This window comes from Biomphalaria glabrata, chromosome 14 (genome assembly GCF_947242115.1).
Source record: "Biomphalaria glabrata chromosome 14, xgBioGlab47.1, whole genome shotgun sequence".
NCBI lineage: Eukaryota > Metazoa > Mollusca > Gastropoda > Planorbidae > Biomphalaria > Biomphalaria glabrata.
The window spans coordinates 33234426-33250813 of NC_074724.1; the positions used below are offsets into that span (position 1 = coordinate 33234426).

At 34.3% G+C, this 16388-nt stretch overlaps 1 protein-coding gene across 1 annotated transcript; it reads right to left on the bottom strand.

Moving 5' to 3' along the window:
- Positions 1–675: 675 nt before the first annotated feature.
- On the bottom strand, positions 676–16161 carry LOC106075563 (tubulin-specific chaperone cofactor E-like protein). The gene is made up of 10 exons (XM_056010658.1): positions 15994–16161; positions 14336–14444; positions 13295–13440; positions 11659–11898; positions 10651–10796; positions 9555–9733; positions 8818–9274; positions 8579–8730; positions 7459–7543; positions 676–6768 (listed from the first exon to the last, which is right to left on the bottom strand). The coding sequence occupies exons 3-10, from the start codon at positions 13413–13415 to the stop codon at positions 6520–6522; spliced, it is 1629 nt and encodes a 542-aa protein (XP_055866633.1). The 5' UTR covers positions 13416–13440; positions 14336–14444; positions 15994–16161; the 3' UTR covers positions 676–6519.
- Between the last annotated feature and the right edge of the window lie 227 nt (positions 16162–16388).

Here is a 16388-nt window from a genome sequence, read left to right on the forward strand (position 1 = left end):
ATTCTCAACAAAAGGACAAAGAATTGTGTAAACATACAATTTTACCTCCCCTGAACACATTCAAAGACCGCATCACAAACCAAGAGATAAGAGACAGGGTAACTGCAGCGATCGGACCCCATGATGACCTGCTAACTATCGTAAAAAAAAAAGCAAGCTTAAACTCTATGGCCATATTACAAGATCTTGGGTGCTCGCTTAGACCTTCCTTCAGGGAACAGTACCAGGAAAAAGAGGCAGACAAAGCGATGGGAGGACAACATAAAAGAGTAGACAGGCATGCCATTGAATGAGGTTCTAACAAAGGCAAAGGAGAGAGGAATGGATAATCGACAAAATTTGTGTGGTGCCCCAACAGTCCCGCAGACTAAGGGATAGGTAAAAATAAAAAGGTAAAGGACACCATGAGCTATTTTTAGCTCTTCTCTTTACTTTCAAATTTTGTTAAGTTTAGGAGAAAAAAAAATGGTTTTGATTTTGTACTTTTTCACATTTTATTGCATCATACATAGAACCTTTGTTTAATAACTCTCTGTCAGCAGTAGCTAGAGATGGCAGAATGGCTGCCTTGTCGTGTGGTGTGCGCCCCGACTGTCTTCACCATGATCCCGAGTTCAAACCCAGCAAGAGGTGATAGTCTTCATTTGAAATTTAGAAAATAAGAAACAAAAAAAAGGCATTTGGCAAATGTTTTAATTCATCTTGTAAATCATTTAACTTCACACACATATTTAAAAAAAAAAAAAAATATTCTTGTAAAACCAAAAGAACAAAAAATAAATCACTTAAATAACATAAGTTAATCATAAAACTGATTAGACTGTATACAACTAAACATGTATGGCATTTTATCAACTAAAAACATAGATGAATATATGTAACTGTATAAAAACAAAATTAATGGGGAAGAGCCTACATCTGTAAGCCACTAGATGTTTATCACAGTAGGCCAGAGACACACAATGCCTAGTCAATGTGCAAAACTGAAACACACAAATTAGAAATGAGGCTCGAGTTTGAATGATTCTGTGAACTAGAACAGTGGTGCCCAATCTTTGTCTGGCTTAAGACCATAAAATTTCAGGCATCTGTATCGTGAGCCTTCTTACCACCAAAGATACCCTCTTCAGTGAAATCGAGCCTCTAGGTTTACATAAATTACTGAGTGTAAATTCTAAATGACTGGATAGCAGCAGGTTACAGGCCAAATAAGGTCCACAGTCCATAGTTTGGAAACAGAATGGCTATGCTCAAAGGTACAGTTACCAGTCTCTAACTCCATTAGTACTAACTTTTCTGAAATGTTTTTTAGATTACTGAGTGTAAATTCTAAATGACTGGATGGCAGCAGATTACAGGCCAAATAAGGTCCACAGTCCATAGTTTGGAAACAGAATGGTTATACACTCAGGGGTACAGTTAATAGTCTGAAATGTTTTTAAGAGGATGCAAAGAAGTTTGTTTCCTTTGCACTATCCTAGTTAACCATTGGCCATAGGAACAACTTGACATCATCTGACACCATAGACCACAAAGTCTGAAAGGGGTGCATTTACTTTTTTTTTTTTTTTACTTTACTACTGATGCCAAGCAGATGGGCAAGACATGGGGACATTGGAGAGACTCACCCAGAACCAAGACGCCTTACCCCAGACGGGACCACAAGGAGAGACGACTGAACACAATATCAATCCAGCTGTCTTTTACTTTTTACAAAACTAACTTTATAGGGGTATAAAGTTTTATGAATATATTCTTATTTATATAGCAGTATAAATTTATACTTTTATAATTCTTGGCTCATTTAGGTTTTGCCTTTTAGAAAACTTCTTAGCACTTACTTTAGAACTTTCAAAAGCCCAACATTTCAGCTTATAACCAGAGCCCCCCTCGGTATGACAGGGAAAAAAAGCGGACGTGCTGGGACTTAAACTTAGACCGCTTCATCTTAAATCCCAAACACAAAGAATGACTAGACGGCAGTACAAAAAAAATATAATTTATATTTGGTCTTTTACAGATTGTGACCTTCTAGTAACTTTATTGAAAACTACCATAATGATTTCAATAGTCAACATCATAAATTGAAATCATTGTCTGAAACAAGTCAAACATTTAAAAAATAAGATGAAACTTAAACACAATGATAATTGCAAATGTTTGTACAAAGAACACTTAAAAAATGTTTAAACCTAGACAAATATAAATTCACTATACCCAGTCTGTACATAATTATGATCCATGAATTAAAAATAGCAAAAATATTTTATTTCAAATTTCTCATGAATGTTAATCAATGTGCATTGCCTACTTTAATTTAGAATTTTCACTATAAAAAGGTAACGAGTGCATTAAAAAATAGGTTTAGAACTAAAATTTTCTATTTTATCAACGCAAATTTTTTTTTTATTACTACAACCTCTAAACTAATGAACATTCTTATGCAAATTTGTAACAAATATCTAGAAACGACAGAAATATTATTTTTTTTAAATATGTAAGTGTTTAACTACTGAAAAACAAAATAATTTGTTTTTTAGCAAATATCAAAAAAAATGTCAACATTACTTTTGGGACCCTTTCATCTAAAAACTTAAAAAAAAGAGATTAATAAGTTAATATAAACTTTAAATTATCATCAGACTGAATGAGAATTGGCTATTCAATTTAAATTTAAAAACAAGAGAATATTTTTAAAATACTTTAAAAAAAAACATTAAGTGTAGTTGTATCAATTAGTTCATGTAATACGATTTGTGATAGATCTAGACTAACAATAATTCGAACTCATGGCTCAAGCCTTCTCAGGCTTCTCAAGCCAACATGGTAACCACTCTGCTAGTGGAGAGCCTAAGAAGCTGAAAGATTGTATAGTTAGCTATTGTTTCTATATGTGCCTAGTTATGCTTCTGTATTAAATAACTATAAAACAAGTACAAATAAATAAAAAAAAATACTGTTTACAAAAAAACAATTATTCCTTTATGAATTATGAAGCTGATGATTTTTCATAAGAGTGATTACTTTTCTCTTAACAATTACTGAATGATATAGATCATTATTTACCCCGCCCAATCCTCCAAGCTCCCAAGATATTTTCAAGATTTATGTTCCCTCATCCTAACTTTAACTCCATGAAAAGTTTGATAAGAGCAAATTAAAAAAAAAAATTGCAGTTTGCAGTTATAGTGAACAAATAGCAATATTGAGCTTATATTATGTTTTTTTTTGGTCCTGTGATGTATGGTAATGCATATAAACACTACACTACATATTAAGTAGGCTACTTCTAATGGCTTGTGTTAACAGCCCTATAGAAATTAAATCAAATTATCAAACAAATAGATCTACACATCTTTGTCTTAACTTTTTTTGATGTAGTTGCTTTTAATATTAATTTTACAAATCAACTTCAAGTAAAGTGAAGGATTCGCTGTAATTGCAAATGTTTACTAATAATTATGATATATAAATTGAAGAACCCCACTTTTACTTTTCCACAACTAATGTCAGTTAACCATTAAAGTTGACTGGACACCGATGTGCCCTAAAGATTCCAAAATCATCTCTTCACGTGTCAAAAATAATAATAAAAAATACATCATACACATTAAAACAAGTTTACTGACTATAAATGTTCAGATCACACGTAAGCTGATTTTGTATTCAAAGAAAAGCTAGTTTAGAAAAAATAGAAATCTGTATATTGTAAAAAAAAAAGTTGAAATAGAAACATCACAAAAATGAATAAAAAAATATCTTATCACCCGAAACTGAATTGTGAAATGCAGATTAATCTGTTTTAAAAGGTTATCCCACAACTTGTGATTAACTTGGATCCAAGGCACTGGCCTATGTATATGATTACACTAGTTTGTGGTCTTTAACAAACCGAAAGTTTTGCGCATGTAAGTTTCTATAGAAGCATGACAGACTTGATGTTACTTTCTAGAAGGGAAGGAAGAGCACTCTTCTATTCAGGCGTTTCTATTACATAATTCTAAATTTGGAACTATAAGTCTTCTTCTGAGAAGTCAAAAATTTAGAATTGGGTCTCAAGTATAAATGTTTCAGTACTTAACCAGGAGCTGAACCCCCCCCCCCTTTTTTTTCCCCAGAGCTCTGAATGTATATCAAACATTATAATTTTAAGAACAGCTTAAAAAAAAAGAATTTTGATTGGTTGTAGTCAGTAATGATGTTCTTGGCAGGTGTTTAAATGAATGTGTGATAAAAAATACAATAAAAATATCGTATTTTTATTTTAATTATAAAGGGACACTGCTATTAAGTACAACTCATGTATCAAAATATAAAAATTTGCTATTTTTTAAGAATCATAGAAATTTTGTATAGGGAGCATCCGCAAACAAACAACAACAAAATATGTGCATCAATCATAAAATAAATAATTATGGCAGAGGAAAACAGACATTGTAATAAAATTTAATTATGTAGCTTTTGGTTCTAGACTTAAAATCACTTAAATGCAGCTTCCTACCTACGTTTTGATACACTATAGTATGAGTACCAGGGGAGTACAAATTATTTTTATCAGTTGGCCAGATTAAGCTTAGCTAAATTAATAAAACAAAATGTATAAAACTCATGGCCCTATTTTTTTTTTATAAACATACCATGTTCGTATTTGCAACTATATTGTTATTGTTACAGTAGCTATGCTAAGGTGGTCAATGGAATGGCTGCCTGGTTGTGTGGTTTGCGTGCCGGACTGTCATGCGGAATTTATCGATGGTCTCAGGTTCAAACCCTGCCCATCCCCCGTCGTCCTGCAGGAGGTTTGAACTAGGAAGTAAACTATCTTCAACTCTGAAGGAACATCCGAAACATGTAAAACATTTTACAAACATTTATTCAAACTAAATTTCCATTTGATTGGACCAATAAAAATGATGTTATCTTATGTTGCCTGGATCCCAGCGCATATTTTAAGACTAACGAAAAATGTCTATAAATAAATTATAGAAGTTAGGGGAAATGATATGTCCCATTAGAAATTGTGTGTCTATGTATAATATAGTTTGACTTGTTAAGTTGGAAATAATGAGAGAATGAATGAAAGTGGGCTTGAGAATGGAAAGAAGGAAGCGGACAGTGTGGTGTAGTTTAGACTTCAAAAGGACCTGGGCTTTTTGAAGTATGGGGCCCTTTATACATCCAAGTATTATATGTCAGTGCTAAATATTTCTTAGGGGCCATACACTGTAGCTTATGTTGCCTATTGGTAAATAAGTATGAGTATAAAGTATGGGGCCCTTTATAGGTCCAAGTATTGTATGTCAGTGCTAAATATTTCTTGGGGGCCATACACTGTAGCTTATGTTGCCTATTGGTAAATAAGTATGAGTATAAAGTATGGGGCCCTTTATAGGTCCAAGTATTGTATGTCAGTGCTAAATATTTCTTAGGGGCCATACACTGTAGCTTATGTTGCCTATTGGTAAATAAGTATGAGTATAAAGTATGGGGCCCTTTATAGGTCCAAGTATTATATGTCAGTGCTAAATATTTCTTGGGGGCCATACACTGTAGCTTATGTTGCCTATTGGTAAATAAGTATGAGTATAAAGTATGGGGCCCTTTATAGGTCCAAGTATTGTATGTCAGTGCTAAATATTTCTTGGGGGCCATACACTGTAGCTTATGTTGCCTATTGGTAAATAAGTATGAGTATAAAGTATGGGGCCCTTTATAGGTCCAAGTATTGTATGTCAGTGCTAAATATTTCTTGGGGGCCATACACTGTAGCTTATGTTGCCTATTGGTAAGTCCAGCCCTAGTGATGTTATGAACAGAGCATAAAGTTTGTGTGTTCTTATGACAGAGTTTTTTTTAAGTGATTCCATACAGTTACAGATGGACAACAGTGGTGAGAAAACTAGCCTTATTTGTTACAGTATTAGTTTTAGAAGAGCTATATAAGAATAAGAATATATAAAGCAGAAAGTAAGGCGTATGTATGTCCCGCATAGAAATCAAAACCGTTTGACCAATCTTGATAAAACTTGGCAGAAATGTTCCTTAGATCATGGCGGAGACCGTAGTATATGTTTAATGTCCCTATCACTACCGGAGGGCCCTAAAAATAGTCCTAAGGTACCTAATTGTATCTCTATTAAAAAACGAAACTTTTTAACAAATCAGGTAAACCCAGTTCACACTATACTTTTGATTTCGTGGCAAAATTTTTTAAAATGTGAACAGAACATTCTCCATGTTTAACATAGATCTAAATTCAAACCAGTGAATCAGTAATACCAAAACTAAGACCTGCTGGACGAGGGTCATACCCGGCTAGTTTCAATATATAATGTTGCAAATGATGGAATAATTTAAAATAATTAAAAGAAGAGAACAAAAGTGTATACTCTCTGATAATCATTCAATGTACGTGTTTGTTAAAAGAACAACACTGTTTTATCAAATCAATCTAAAACATATCTGCAAATGTTTTTTTTTAACTTTGGTAAATACAAAAGGGGGAACAATTTGGAAGAATTAATCAAGACATTCGACGATGATCTCATCCCCCTCGGTCATGTTGTAGGAGAAGAGCTTCCTGTCCATAAACCTGAGCTTGTCTGGTCCCATGTTGATTTGCTTATCGTCGTAGTACAGGTGAAACTTGGACGCAGGGCGCCCGGCGATGTTACTAACCACTTTTTTCAGGTCCCTGACAGACTGGGTAACATCCACGTCCAGCTCTTCTGACTTGAGAACTTGTTGGTTCATATCTTCAACACGAATCTGTTAAAAGAAAATAAAAAAGGTAAAGTGACTGTATTTCATTATCTGCTGTAATAGTGTGTTTGTGTGTGACTGCATGGACTGGCTAGTTGACCTTTATTGTTGTACTTCCTTCACTTATCCCTTAGTCTGTTGGACCGTTAGGGCACCACACAAGATTTGTCAACCATCTTTCTCCATTCCTCTCTGTTCTTTTCCTTGGATAGAACGTCTTTTAATGCCAGGTTTGTTCATTCTTTTGTGTTGTCTTCCCATCTCTTTCTCAGTCTGCCTATTCTTCTTTTTCCTGGTACTGTTCCATGAAGGAAGGTCTTTGCAAGCCTCGAAGACCTTTTAATATTGCAATGTTGCCCTTGGTTGAGTCTTTAAGGTACGACTGTGTAGAAGGGGGTCAATAAACAGCAGAGTGCTGAAGGAGGCAGCATTGAAACCAGCGTAAAATAAAATTATTTACAATAATAATTTAATTTATAGTGTGTTGTTAACAAACAAAATCTAAGCTCAAGGCGCTGTGATAACATTATAAACATAAACATGAGAGCTAAAATGACAAAATATGATAATAAAATCTTAGGATCCTTTTGTTTTTTTTTACTTTGAGCTTCTAACTTTCGAAAGATAGATGAAACATGTAAAAGAAAAAAGAAATAGCTTTAAGGGAAGTAGTTCAAATTAATGACACCTTCTCACCTTTACACGAATATGTGTTCTGGGTTTAAGTACGACTTTAGCAAGTGGGTCGACTTTACCATGTAACTTCACCAGCTCATGGTATCTGCGAGAAAGAAATTTCACAAATTTACATGTAAGTGACCGTACATCAATGTCAAATCAAACAGGATGATCCAATGAATTATTTCCTTTCCTTTAATCAAGCTTTTAGCTATCAATGTCCGAGTTAACTAGTTGGGGTTTTTTTTTCTTCCAGTTTTGGTCAGTTTTAACAAGGGAGAATAATAATCTGGATTAATATCGATAATTCCTTCTTATTGTAATAAGAATTACAATAAACAAGTCGGAGAAACCTAACATAAGGTTTTATTAAGCTAGAATGACACACTGATTGACATAGATACTCAGGCAACACATTACAACAATGTTGTGAAAACATTTTTTAAAAAAGTATCCACAATCCCCACAGGGTGATAGCTTTTAGTTTACTGAGACAAAAGCAAAACAAAATATAATTGTACAATTCTGAGGGAAAGTTACGCACATGATACATAATCAAACTTAATAAAGTAAAAACTGATGTGGTTAATTCTAGAGAGTATTAGTTAAGTTCAGTGGATGAGGTAAAAGGCCTTAATACTATATGCGCCTATATATTTACTCTGGGGTGAAACTGGTAATTGGGATTTTTGCCCACACTGTGGGGAATCAGAAGAGACGGTGGCGCACGTCTTGCAAGAGTGTCCACAGCTCCGCGAGCTGCGGGAAGACGTATCCAGTGGTTCACTATGTTTGTACGGAAGCAATGAGGCACTACGCCAAACAGCAGAATTCCTTACCAGGGCACTACGGGAGACCTAGGTCTCCCTGCCTTGTCACTAATTGGAGTTCATCTCAGGTAATTGGAATTGTAAGTTTAAGATTTAAACTAGGTCAGTGCAAGTTTTTATGCGTATTCAAAGCTGGCATCAGTCTACCACAGAGATGCAATCTGAACACCAGCAGTCTATACTGGGAATCTTAGATTATGTTTTTAGCACTAGACGTGGGCTGTACTTTAATACATTTTTGTTTAGGGTATGAAGAGTGAGCCTGTTTAATTTTAAAAAATAAAATAATACCAAGTCCTACAACTCACCTTGCTGGTTTCTCTCCCTTGTCTAAGAAAAACCTAATATAAGCCCGCTCAGCATCTTCTCTTTCTGTTTCCCCAATACGACTTCCATTCAAGTGAGTAATGTTTGGCAATAAAGCTATAGTACGCTGCCTTCTAAACATCTCTGGCATAGCCTGGACAATTAATAGTTAATGTTAAAACATATTTAAAGTTTAAAACTAGCTGGAGTGGAAAGTAAAAGTAATATCGCCAACTCTTACCTCCAGAAAAGGGATACCACTGAGACGAATATCTGTTAGAGAAGGAAAGAGGCGTAGCTTTTCTACCTCCTCCCAGGATTCAATGAGAGTTCTATTCAAACCAAGAATCTGTAAATGGGGAAAACATTCGCCAGCGTGGTCCGCCCCGTCTAGCGTTTTGATGTCTGTTTCCGAGAGAAGGAGAAAGGTCAAGTTCGGGAAGAAGGTGCCGAGCTTGCTGATCTCCGTCCAGTCTGTGACTTTGTTTCCTATGAAGAACAACTTTTGGAGAGACGGACAGGCCGCCATGGTCGCAGAAGCCGCTGATGATTGAGAAGTAGATATTGAATCAGAAGAAATCATCAGAATGTCCGATGATGGGGTCGACGGTGGAGTCAATACCATGGACGAATGGAGCGACGACGAAGGCAGTTCCACCGAATGGAAGCCGTTGAGGCTCAAGTGAAGCTCTTCCAAACTGAAACACAGAAAATGAAAAGCAAGTTATTTGGCTCTAGAGAAGAAGGAGACCTTGAACAAATTAATCCTAGCATATGGAATAAGAAAAGTGCCTTTAAAATGAATTAGCCAAGCTGCTCTTATGACATTAAGAAAGAAGGAGCACTTGTACAAATTAGTCCTAGCATATAAAATGTTTCTTTAAAAACATATCAGCGATAGACAAGCTGCAAATTGTACATTTGTTCTGTATGAAAAATCTTCAGTTGGCACAGAAAATTATTATCAAAGGCACATACCTTGGAAATATGTCCAGCAGTTTGAGCAGAACGTCCCATGTTATGAGGGTGTTGTTGAGTACTAAGTGGGTTAGTTTGGGAAGTGTCCGACCAGTCAGGTCTGGAAGGTTAGAGGTCAATTGGTTCTTGGTGATATTCAAAAAGGTCAAGTGAGGAATGCACTCAATAATAGTGAAAATCTGGACAAGAAAAAATGTGCACATTTTTAACAATCACTTAATGACGTCAATAGTATATGTGAATGTCTCAAATGCAGTATAAGAAACAAATGCTTTGGGTTTAGCAAAAGTTAAACATTTAAGGTGAAGAGCGTCTGGAACAAAATTTTATTCAAACTGTTAATTAATAGGTGTGTATGCATTTCTGAACAAAGCAAAAAAAAAAATAAATACTTCAAACAAGTGAAAAACGTGTAAAAAAAAATAAAAAATAAACGCATTTTCTCTTTCTCTTTCAGAATTTTAATAACTTTCTGTGCTTCTTTTTTGACATATTATCAGAGATCAGTAGTTCCTTAACATTTTCTCAAACAGAACATTGCACATTATGATTATTTAGCAGAACACTTTATAGAGATTAATTCACGTGGTAGCTTACTAGTTAATTATTTCAGTAGTTAGTGGACACACATATTCAGGCCTCGTGGAACACTAGGGTTCCATGGAACACAGTTTGGGAAACAATGCCATAGATGGATACCAAAAAAAAAAATATTTATAAAAGTTTTTTTTTTAGATCATTTCTATGATGTTCTTTTTTAATTTCAACCCCATGATGACCTGCCAACTATTGTAAAAAGAAACAACAAAAAAACAGAAATTAAAACTCCATCCCCACATAAAGCCAAAGAGCTAAATAGGCTTCTACAATTTAAAAAAAAATATATTTAAAAAATATGGAAATAATTAAATTAAAAAAAAAAAATCTATGATTTGATGGACGATTAAATGCCAAGCCAAGCTGCTCTTATGAGACTAAGAAAGAAGGAGCACTTGTACAAATTATCATAGCCTATGAAATAAAACTGAAAAACTAAGCTGTGAAAAAGAAAACAAAATGCTAAAAATGTTATCAAAGCAACAAAATCCAATGTTACCTCCTCCCAACTGCTGATGTTGTTTTCCATCAAATCCAGCTCCCGAACTTTCTGGCACATTTTCTGAATCAGCACAGGGTCTCCGGCTACAGAGATCTCACAGCCACTCATGCTCACTTGTTTTGGAAGCACTATATTTCCAGATGCTGTTGATAAAATTTGAGTCTTATATTTACAAAATGGAGACTATGGTAATGGTCGTATGTGTACGCTGATGGCTGACAAAACAATCTAGAATTTGCTAAAATAAATTACAATTAGTACTTCCTCAAAGCAACTTCAGCACAGTGTTTTCAAAACGCGATGTTGATTATTTCTTATGATGTAGCAGTGTATGAGTTTAATAATGGCAGAAAAATAAAATAAAAAATAATATATCATAGCTCAATGCACTAGTGTACCACAAAAACTTTTTAAAGTAGTTTTCAAGATACAATTAAACATATAAATCAGAAAAACATTTAAAGAAATTTATAAATTAGTTTGTGCAAAAATTAGGTTAAACAAATATAGATTAAGAAGCCTTAAAATAATTTAGACCACAAATCATCAATTTTGTATTTAAATGATACTTCTTAGGAAATTTTCATTCATAGTAATTATAAAATGTAATCTAATTGCTTGACCTAGATGAAATAAAATAATGATTGGGACACTCGTTTGTCCATTTAAAGGGGAAATAAAAAGTAGAACTTTTGATCTATGGGGGGAAGACGATGTAAAGCTCTCTCATCTGTTTCTATGGCAGAAGTTAAGGGTGTCATGTGGCAAGCACAACAACCAACCACCTTTACTATCCTATCGTATGCAGAGTACCTGTTAGAATTGGGTGGACTCAAGGGGCATTGGCAGGATTCAAACATGAGACCACTCTGTATGTAAGCCAAGCCCCTCATCACACAGCCACTATGCCCAAATGGAGAAATAATTTAGTATTTTCAATGCTAGCCTACCTGTTAGCTTGACAGGGCCTGTCTTTAGGACAAGGACTTACAATGGCTAGCCTACCTGTTAGTTTGACTGGACCAGTCTTTGGGACCAGGACTATACTGTCTGTGTCGTCTGGTACTGCGATTGCATCCTCATTATACTTTTCATGCACTGCCCTCACAAAGCTCTGCAGCACCTCAGATTGTAGGTTTGGCAAGAGAGATGGACAGTCACCACTGGACACAGCCATCCTGGGAATGCTGACCCCCGCATGAGCTTCTGACTCTGACTTTATGGTTTCAGCTGGGGTGCTGATCCCTGTCAATTAATAAATGATTTCTATAGCATCATGCTCTAAGACAGTTATCACTAAAGTAATAATAATAATAATCTTTATTATTGTTGAGGAATTTTTGTAAAATTGTACATTACATAAAACAATACATAATTAGAGCAAACAATTTGTACGATAGCACATAAGATATGCCTTCATACGTCAGTTTTTCAACATTACATGTGAAATTTAGCTAAGTAATTAACTTTTTTTTTCAACAATTTATTGCCAAAAGAACAAAAGAATTTTTATGTCTATTTGTTTTTGTGGTCGGTGTCTTAGATCTTTGTGATGCTAAAATGTTCAAACCATGAAGAAGAGGCTGATTTTTAATGCTTAAAATCTTTATAGCTTTCTTAGCAATGTTTTTCTCAAATAGGTTCCCAAGCGCAGCTTGTTTGTTGCCTATGATCTTACTAGCAGCATTAAGAATTTTATATTAAAGTTGTTGTTTTTTTTTGCATATTCAGATTGCCATACCATTCAGTGATGTTGAAACTTATAATATTGCAGATGTGACAATCATTTTGGCCCTAATACCCAGCTAGTCAGATTGACTGGATTTGACAATATAAAAAGATTTCTTTAAAATTAAGAGGTTGGCCCAATTAACTGGCTTTAACTGTATGTATGAATCATAATTGAATTATTTCCCCAGAAAAGGTAGAGGCAAAGTAAGGAATATATTTTAACACTTTTGTCTAGGTATTTTAATGTATATAGTCTTTTTTATATATATAGAGAGGGCTTTAGCCCAGAACAAAGAGTAAGACTAAACATTAAGAAATTAAATCATTTAGCAATCCTATAATCTCTGCACTATTAAAGATTGTCTTATATCCTGCAAATTACCAAATAAATAAGAATTGGACTGGCTCAGTATACTCTCTGTCGACAATTTCATGCTACTTATTATTTCTCAGAAACAATGATGTACTGCTGCAGGGGGTGAACGACTGTATAGAAAATACAATAAACATGCATATATGTCACTCTACAAAACAAACAATTAACACTAAAAAAAGGCTTAATAGGAAAGGGTGTCACATGAGGAGCACAACAACCAACCACCTTTATTTTCTCATCGCATGCTGAGTACCTGTTAGAATTGGGTGGACTTAAGGGGCATTGTACAAATTTCAGTCTTTGGTAGGATTCAAATATATGCTTTAGCCTATTTTGTGTTGTTTGTCTTTTTTTGTTTGTTTGTTTTGTAGCTGATGAAGGCCTCGTGGCCCAAACGTTTTATTGGTCCTGAAGGGTCACATATATGTATGTTTATTGTATTTTCTATACTTATTATTTGTCTTTCAAAGACCAGAAACAATATGTACCTATTTTAAGGTGAGGAGAAAATTGTCATTGTGCACATTTACATACCGGAGCAGGGACACTGATCCACTACTTGGCCATGTGTGCCATTATCTTTCATACAGTTGGCCACTTCATGAAGATGTGTCTCACTATCTTGTAAAGATTCTATCTTATCTCTCTCATCCATGTTCTGATGTACTCTAGTAACAGCACTTTGAGAAAATAAAAATATTATTTTCAATAATGAATTCAGTTAATATATTAAATTTGTTACAGTAGCCTATTCTACTGCTTTATTAAAACTAAAGTATTCTAGAGATCAATTTAAAAAAAAAAACACCTTCATATTAGTGCTGAGGTGGGCGAACATTATCTACATTAAGTCACATTCGAAAATTGTATCACTACATAATAAGGGGCATTATATGTACACCAATGGCTATGATAAGTTTCTGACCATAGAATTAGTGTTCATTTCTCAACAGAATCTTCTTTTAGATCTCTGCACTTCTTATCTTATAACTTACAGATTTTACTTTGAAAGAGAAGATGGTTAATGCGCATGTCCCTGTGTCAATCTAGTCATGTATGTTAATCAGTGACTTAAACTTAGCCAAGTCATTGGTTTTCCTGGCTGATTTAGGCAATTCCATACTCTAATAGCCCTAGGAATGAAGGAGCATTCGTACAAAATTGTCCTAGCATCTGGAATAAGAAATATTCCTTTATCTTTGTGTCTTTCTGAGTATTTTTTAGGTTCTGTTTTTGTGTTTGTAGATTATGCTTCAGTGTTTAATGTATTATTGCTACTTTGCTAAAGGATCTCAACATTTTGTGAATTTCCCGAAGGTGATGCTCTAATCAAATGTCAATATTTGTTTTTTTATAAACCCTACAGCTCTATTTTGCAATTGTTCTAGTTTCTTTGTTTTCTTGGGTTGAGGGGGGTCCCAAAGATGCATGTTCTAATTTTTGGCCTAAACAAGACCAGCTTTTGTCATCGAAACTCCCATCATTCCAACAACCTTCAATTACTAGATGCCAGGTCACTTGAAGTCTGTTTGTTGCAGTTTTCACTCCTGTGATTTAGTGCATACACAGACTTACCTTTTGGCTACTGTTTCTGCTTTCCAAGTTTCGAAGTTAGAGTGACATACTTTTATTGTATTTCAGGACAAATTTTCCAGTCCCTTTACACTACTTTCATTATCTGGCTCTGAAAGAGAAAAGGTTTTAATTAGATTTGCCCTATGAAACATATTTACAAATATAGTTAAAGACCTAATTCTAATTGAAAGATTCTAGATGGCAGGAGGCAATCTGACGGACTTTCATATGAGTGGGATGTTTAAGAATTTAAAAAAATAAAACATTACACAGCAAAATAATGAGATTTAAAAAAAGATTATGAACAGGCTATAGATTTTCTTTGTTTTGACAAGTTTCAAATGTTCTTTGAGAATTAAAATTTATGACATCCTAGCCCCAATTTCTTGCAGGTTGGCAGGGGATGGCAGCGGGCAGGATTTGAACCCAGGATACCTGAGACCACAGTCCAGAGCACAAACCACATGACAAGGAAGCCCTAGAGACAATGGGCATAAATTGATAAAAGTTCCATCATAAAAGATAACTGTTATTTTGCATGTCAACTTTTATCAATATAATTATAACAATATTATATTAGCATTATTTATAGCATTTAAACTTTACAATGTTATAATATACCTTTTTAGCAGCTTGAAACTTTTAAAATTAACATTTTAATATATATTTATATAATATATTAAACATATATATAGCTCCTGTCTCAAAATACAATGGATATGCCCAGATGAATTTCTTTGAATCAGGGCCAAATCTGGAGTGACTGAACAAGCCAATCTTGAAATAGCAAACTGTGCCACACTTGTTGCTTGACTCAAGACAAGATGAGAATGCTTATTAAGGATATGATATGTTCTTTGACACCCTTACTCTACTGACCTATTCTATAAACTGCTTAAACTTAAGGGTAGGTACTTTGACAGGTAAAACTTTGACACCCTTACTCTACTGACCTATAAACTGCTTAAACTTAAGGATAGGTACTTTGACATCCTTACTCTACTGACCTATTCTATAAACTGCTTAAACTTAAGGGTAGGTACTTTGACAGGTAAAACTTTGACACCCTTACTCTACTGACCTATAAACTGCTTAAACTTAAGGATAGGTACTTTGAGATCCTTACTCTACTGATCTATAAACTGCTAGGCTAGCTGCTATATAGTTTTGAAACAGCATGGCTAAACTTCCAAGCCCATTGTGTTAGTTTAGTATTGTTAGTTGATTGATTCTTGTTTTTACATAATGCTTCATTTTTTTAAAAAACCTTGTCACCCGTGATAAACTGGATTCCTAAGTCATACGACATAGTGATAGATCTAGCAATCTAGGCTCTATAACTCTAGGCTCTAGGTAAGAATGATTTTGCATGTGCCATGTGTATTATCATTTTTAAGCAAGTTCAGTATTTTTTTATTGTATTTAGACCTAGATTCATGCTTAAAGTTTGTAATTTTTGTTATTGTCACATTGTCACTGTGTAAGTTAACTTAGTTAGTAAGTTACTAAGTTAACAGTTAAGTCTTAGTCTTAAGTCGTTAAGTATGATCAGAATGATCATTAATGATGATGTTATCAGATCATATGTTTTGGTTCTTGTAGATTCTACACTACATGTAACATGATAAAATTACATTATCATTAAGTAGTTCTATTACCCTAGTCCTAGTATAATGCACGAGCCAAGTCGATCTCGAATCGGGTTGATCAAGTCTTGGTCTATATCTGTATTAGATCTATATCTAGATCGAGATCTATATCATTTTGTAAAAAGAAAATGCTTTTATGATGACTGATCTAATGTTTACATCGGAAGTGACATGTTGTCAATAAGGCAGATAATTTTTCAAACACAAAATGTTTAGTTTCGCATTTTTGTAAACTGATCTACATATATTCATATATCTACATCCTGGCCATGTTTTTCTAGCCACCAATACGGATCGAGCTGGGGTTTTGAACATTTCCTATGCGATACAGTTAGAAACCCTTTGTATAACACGAGGACACTTATGTTATAACAATTTTTTGTTTTGTTTTTTTTCAGTTGTGT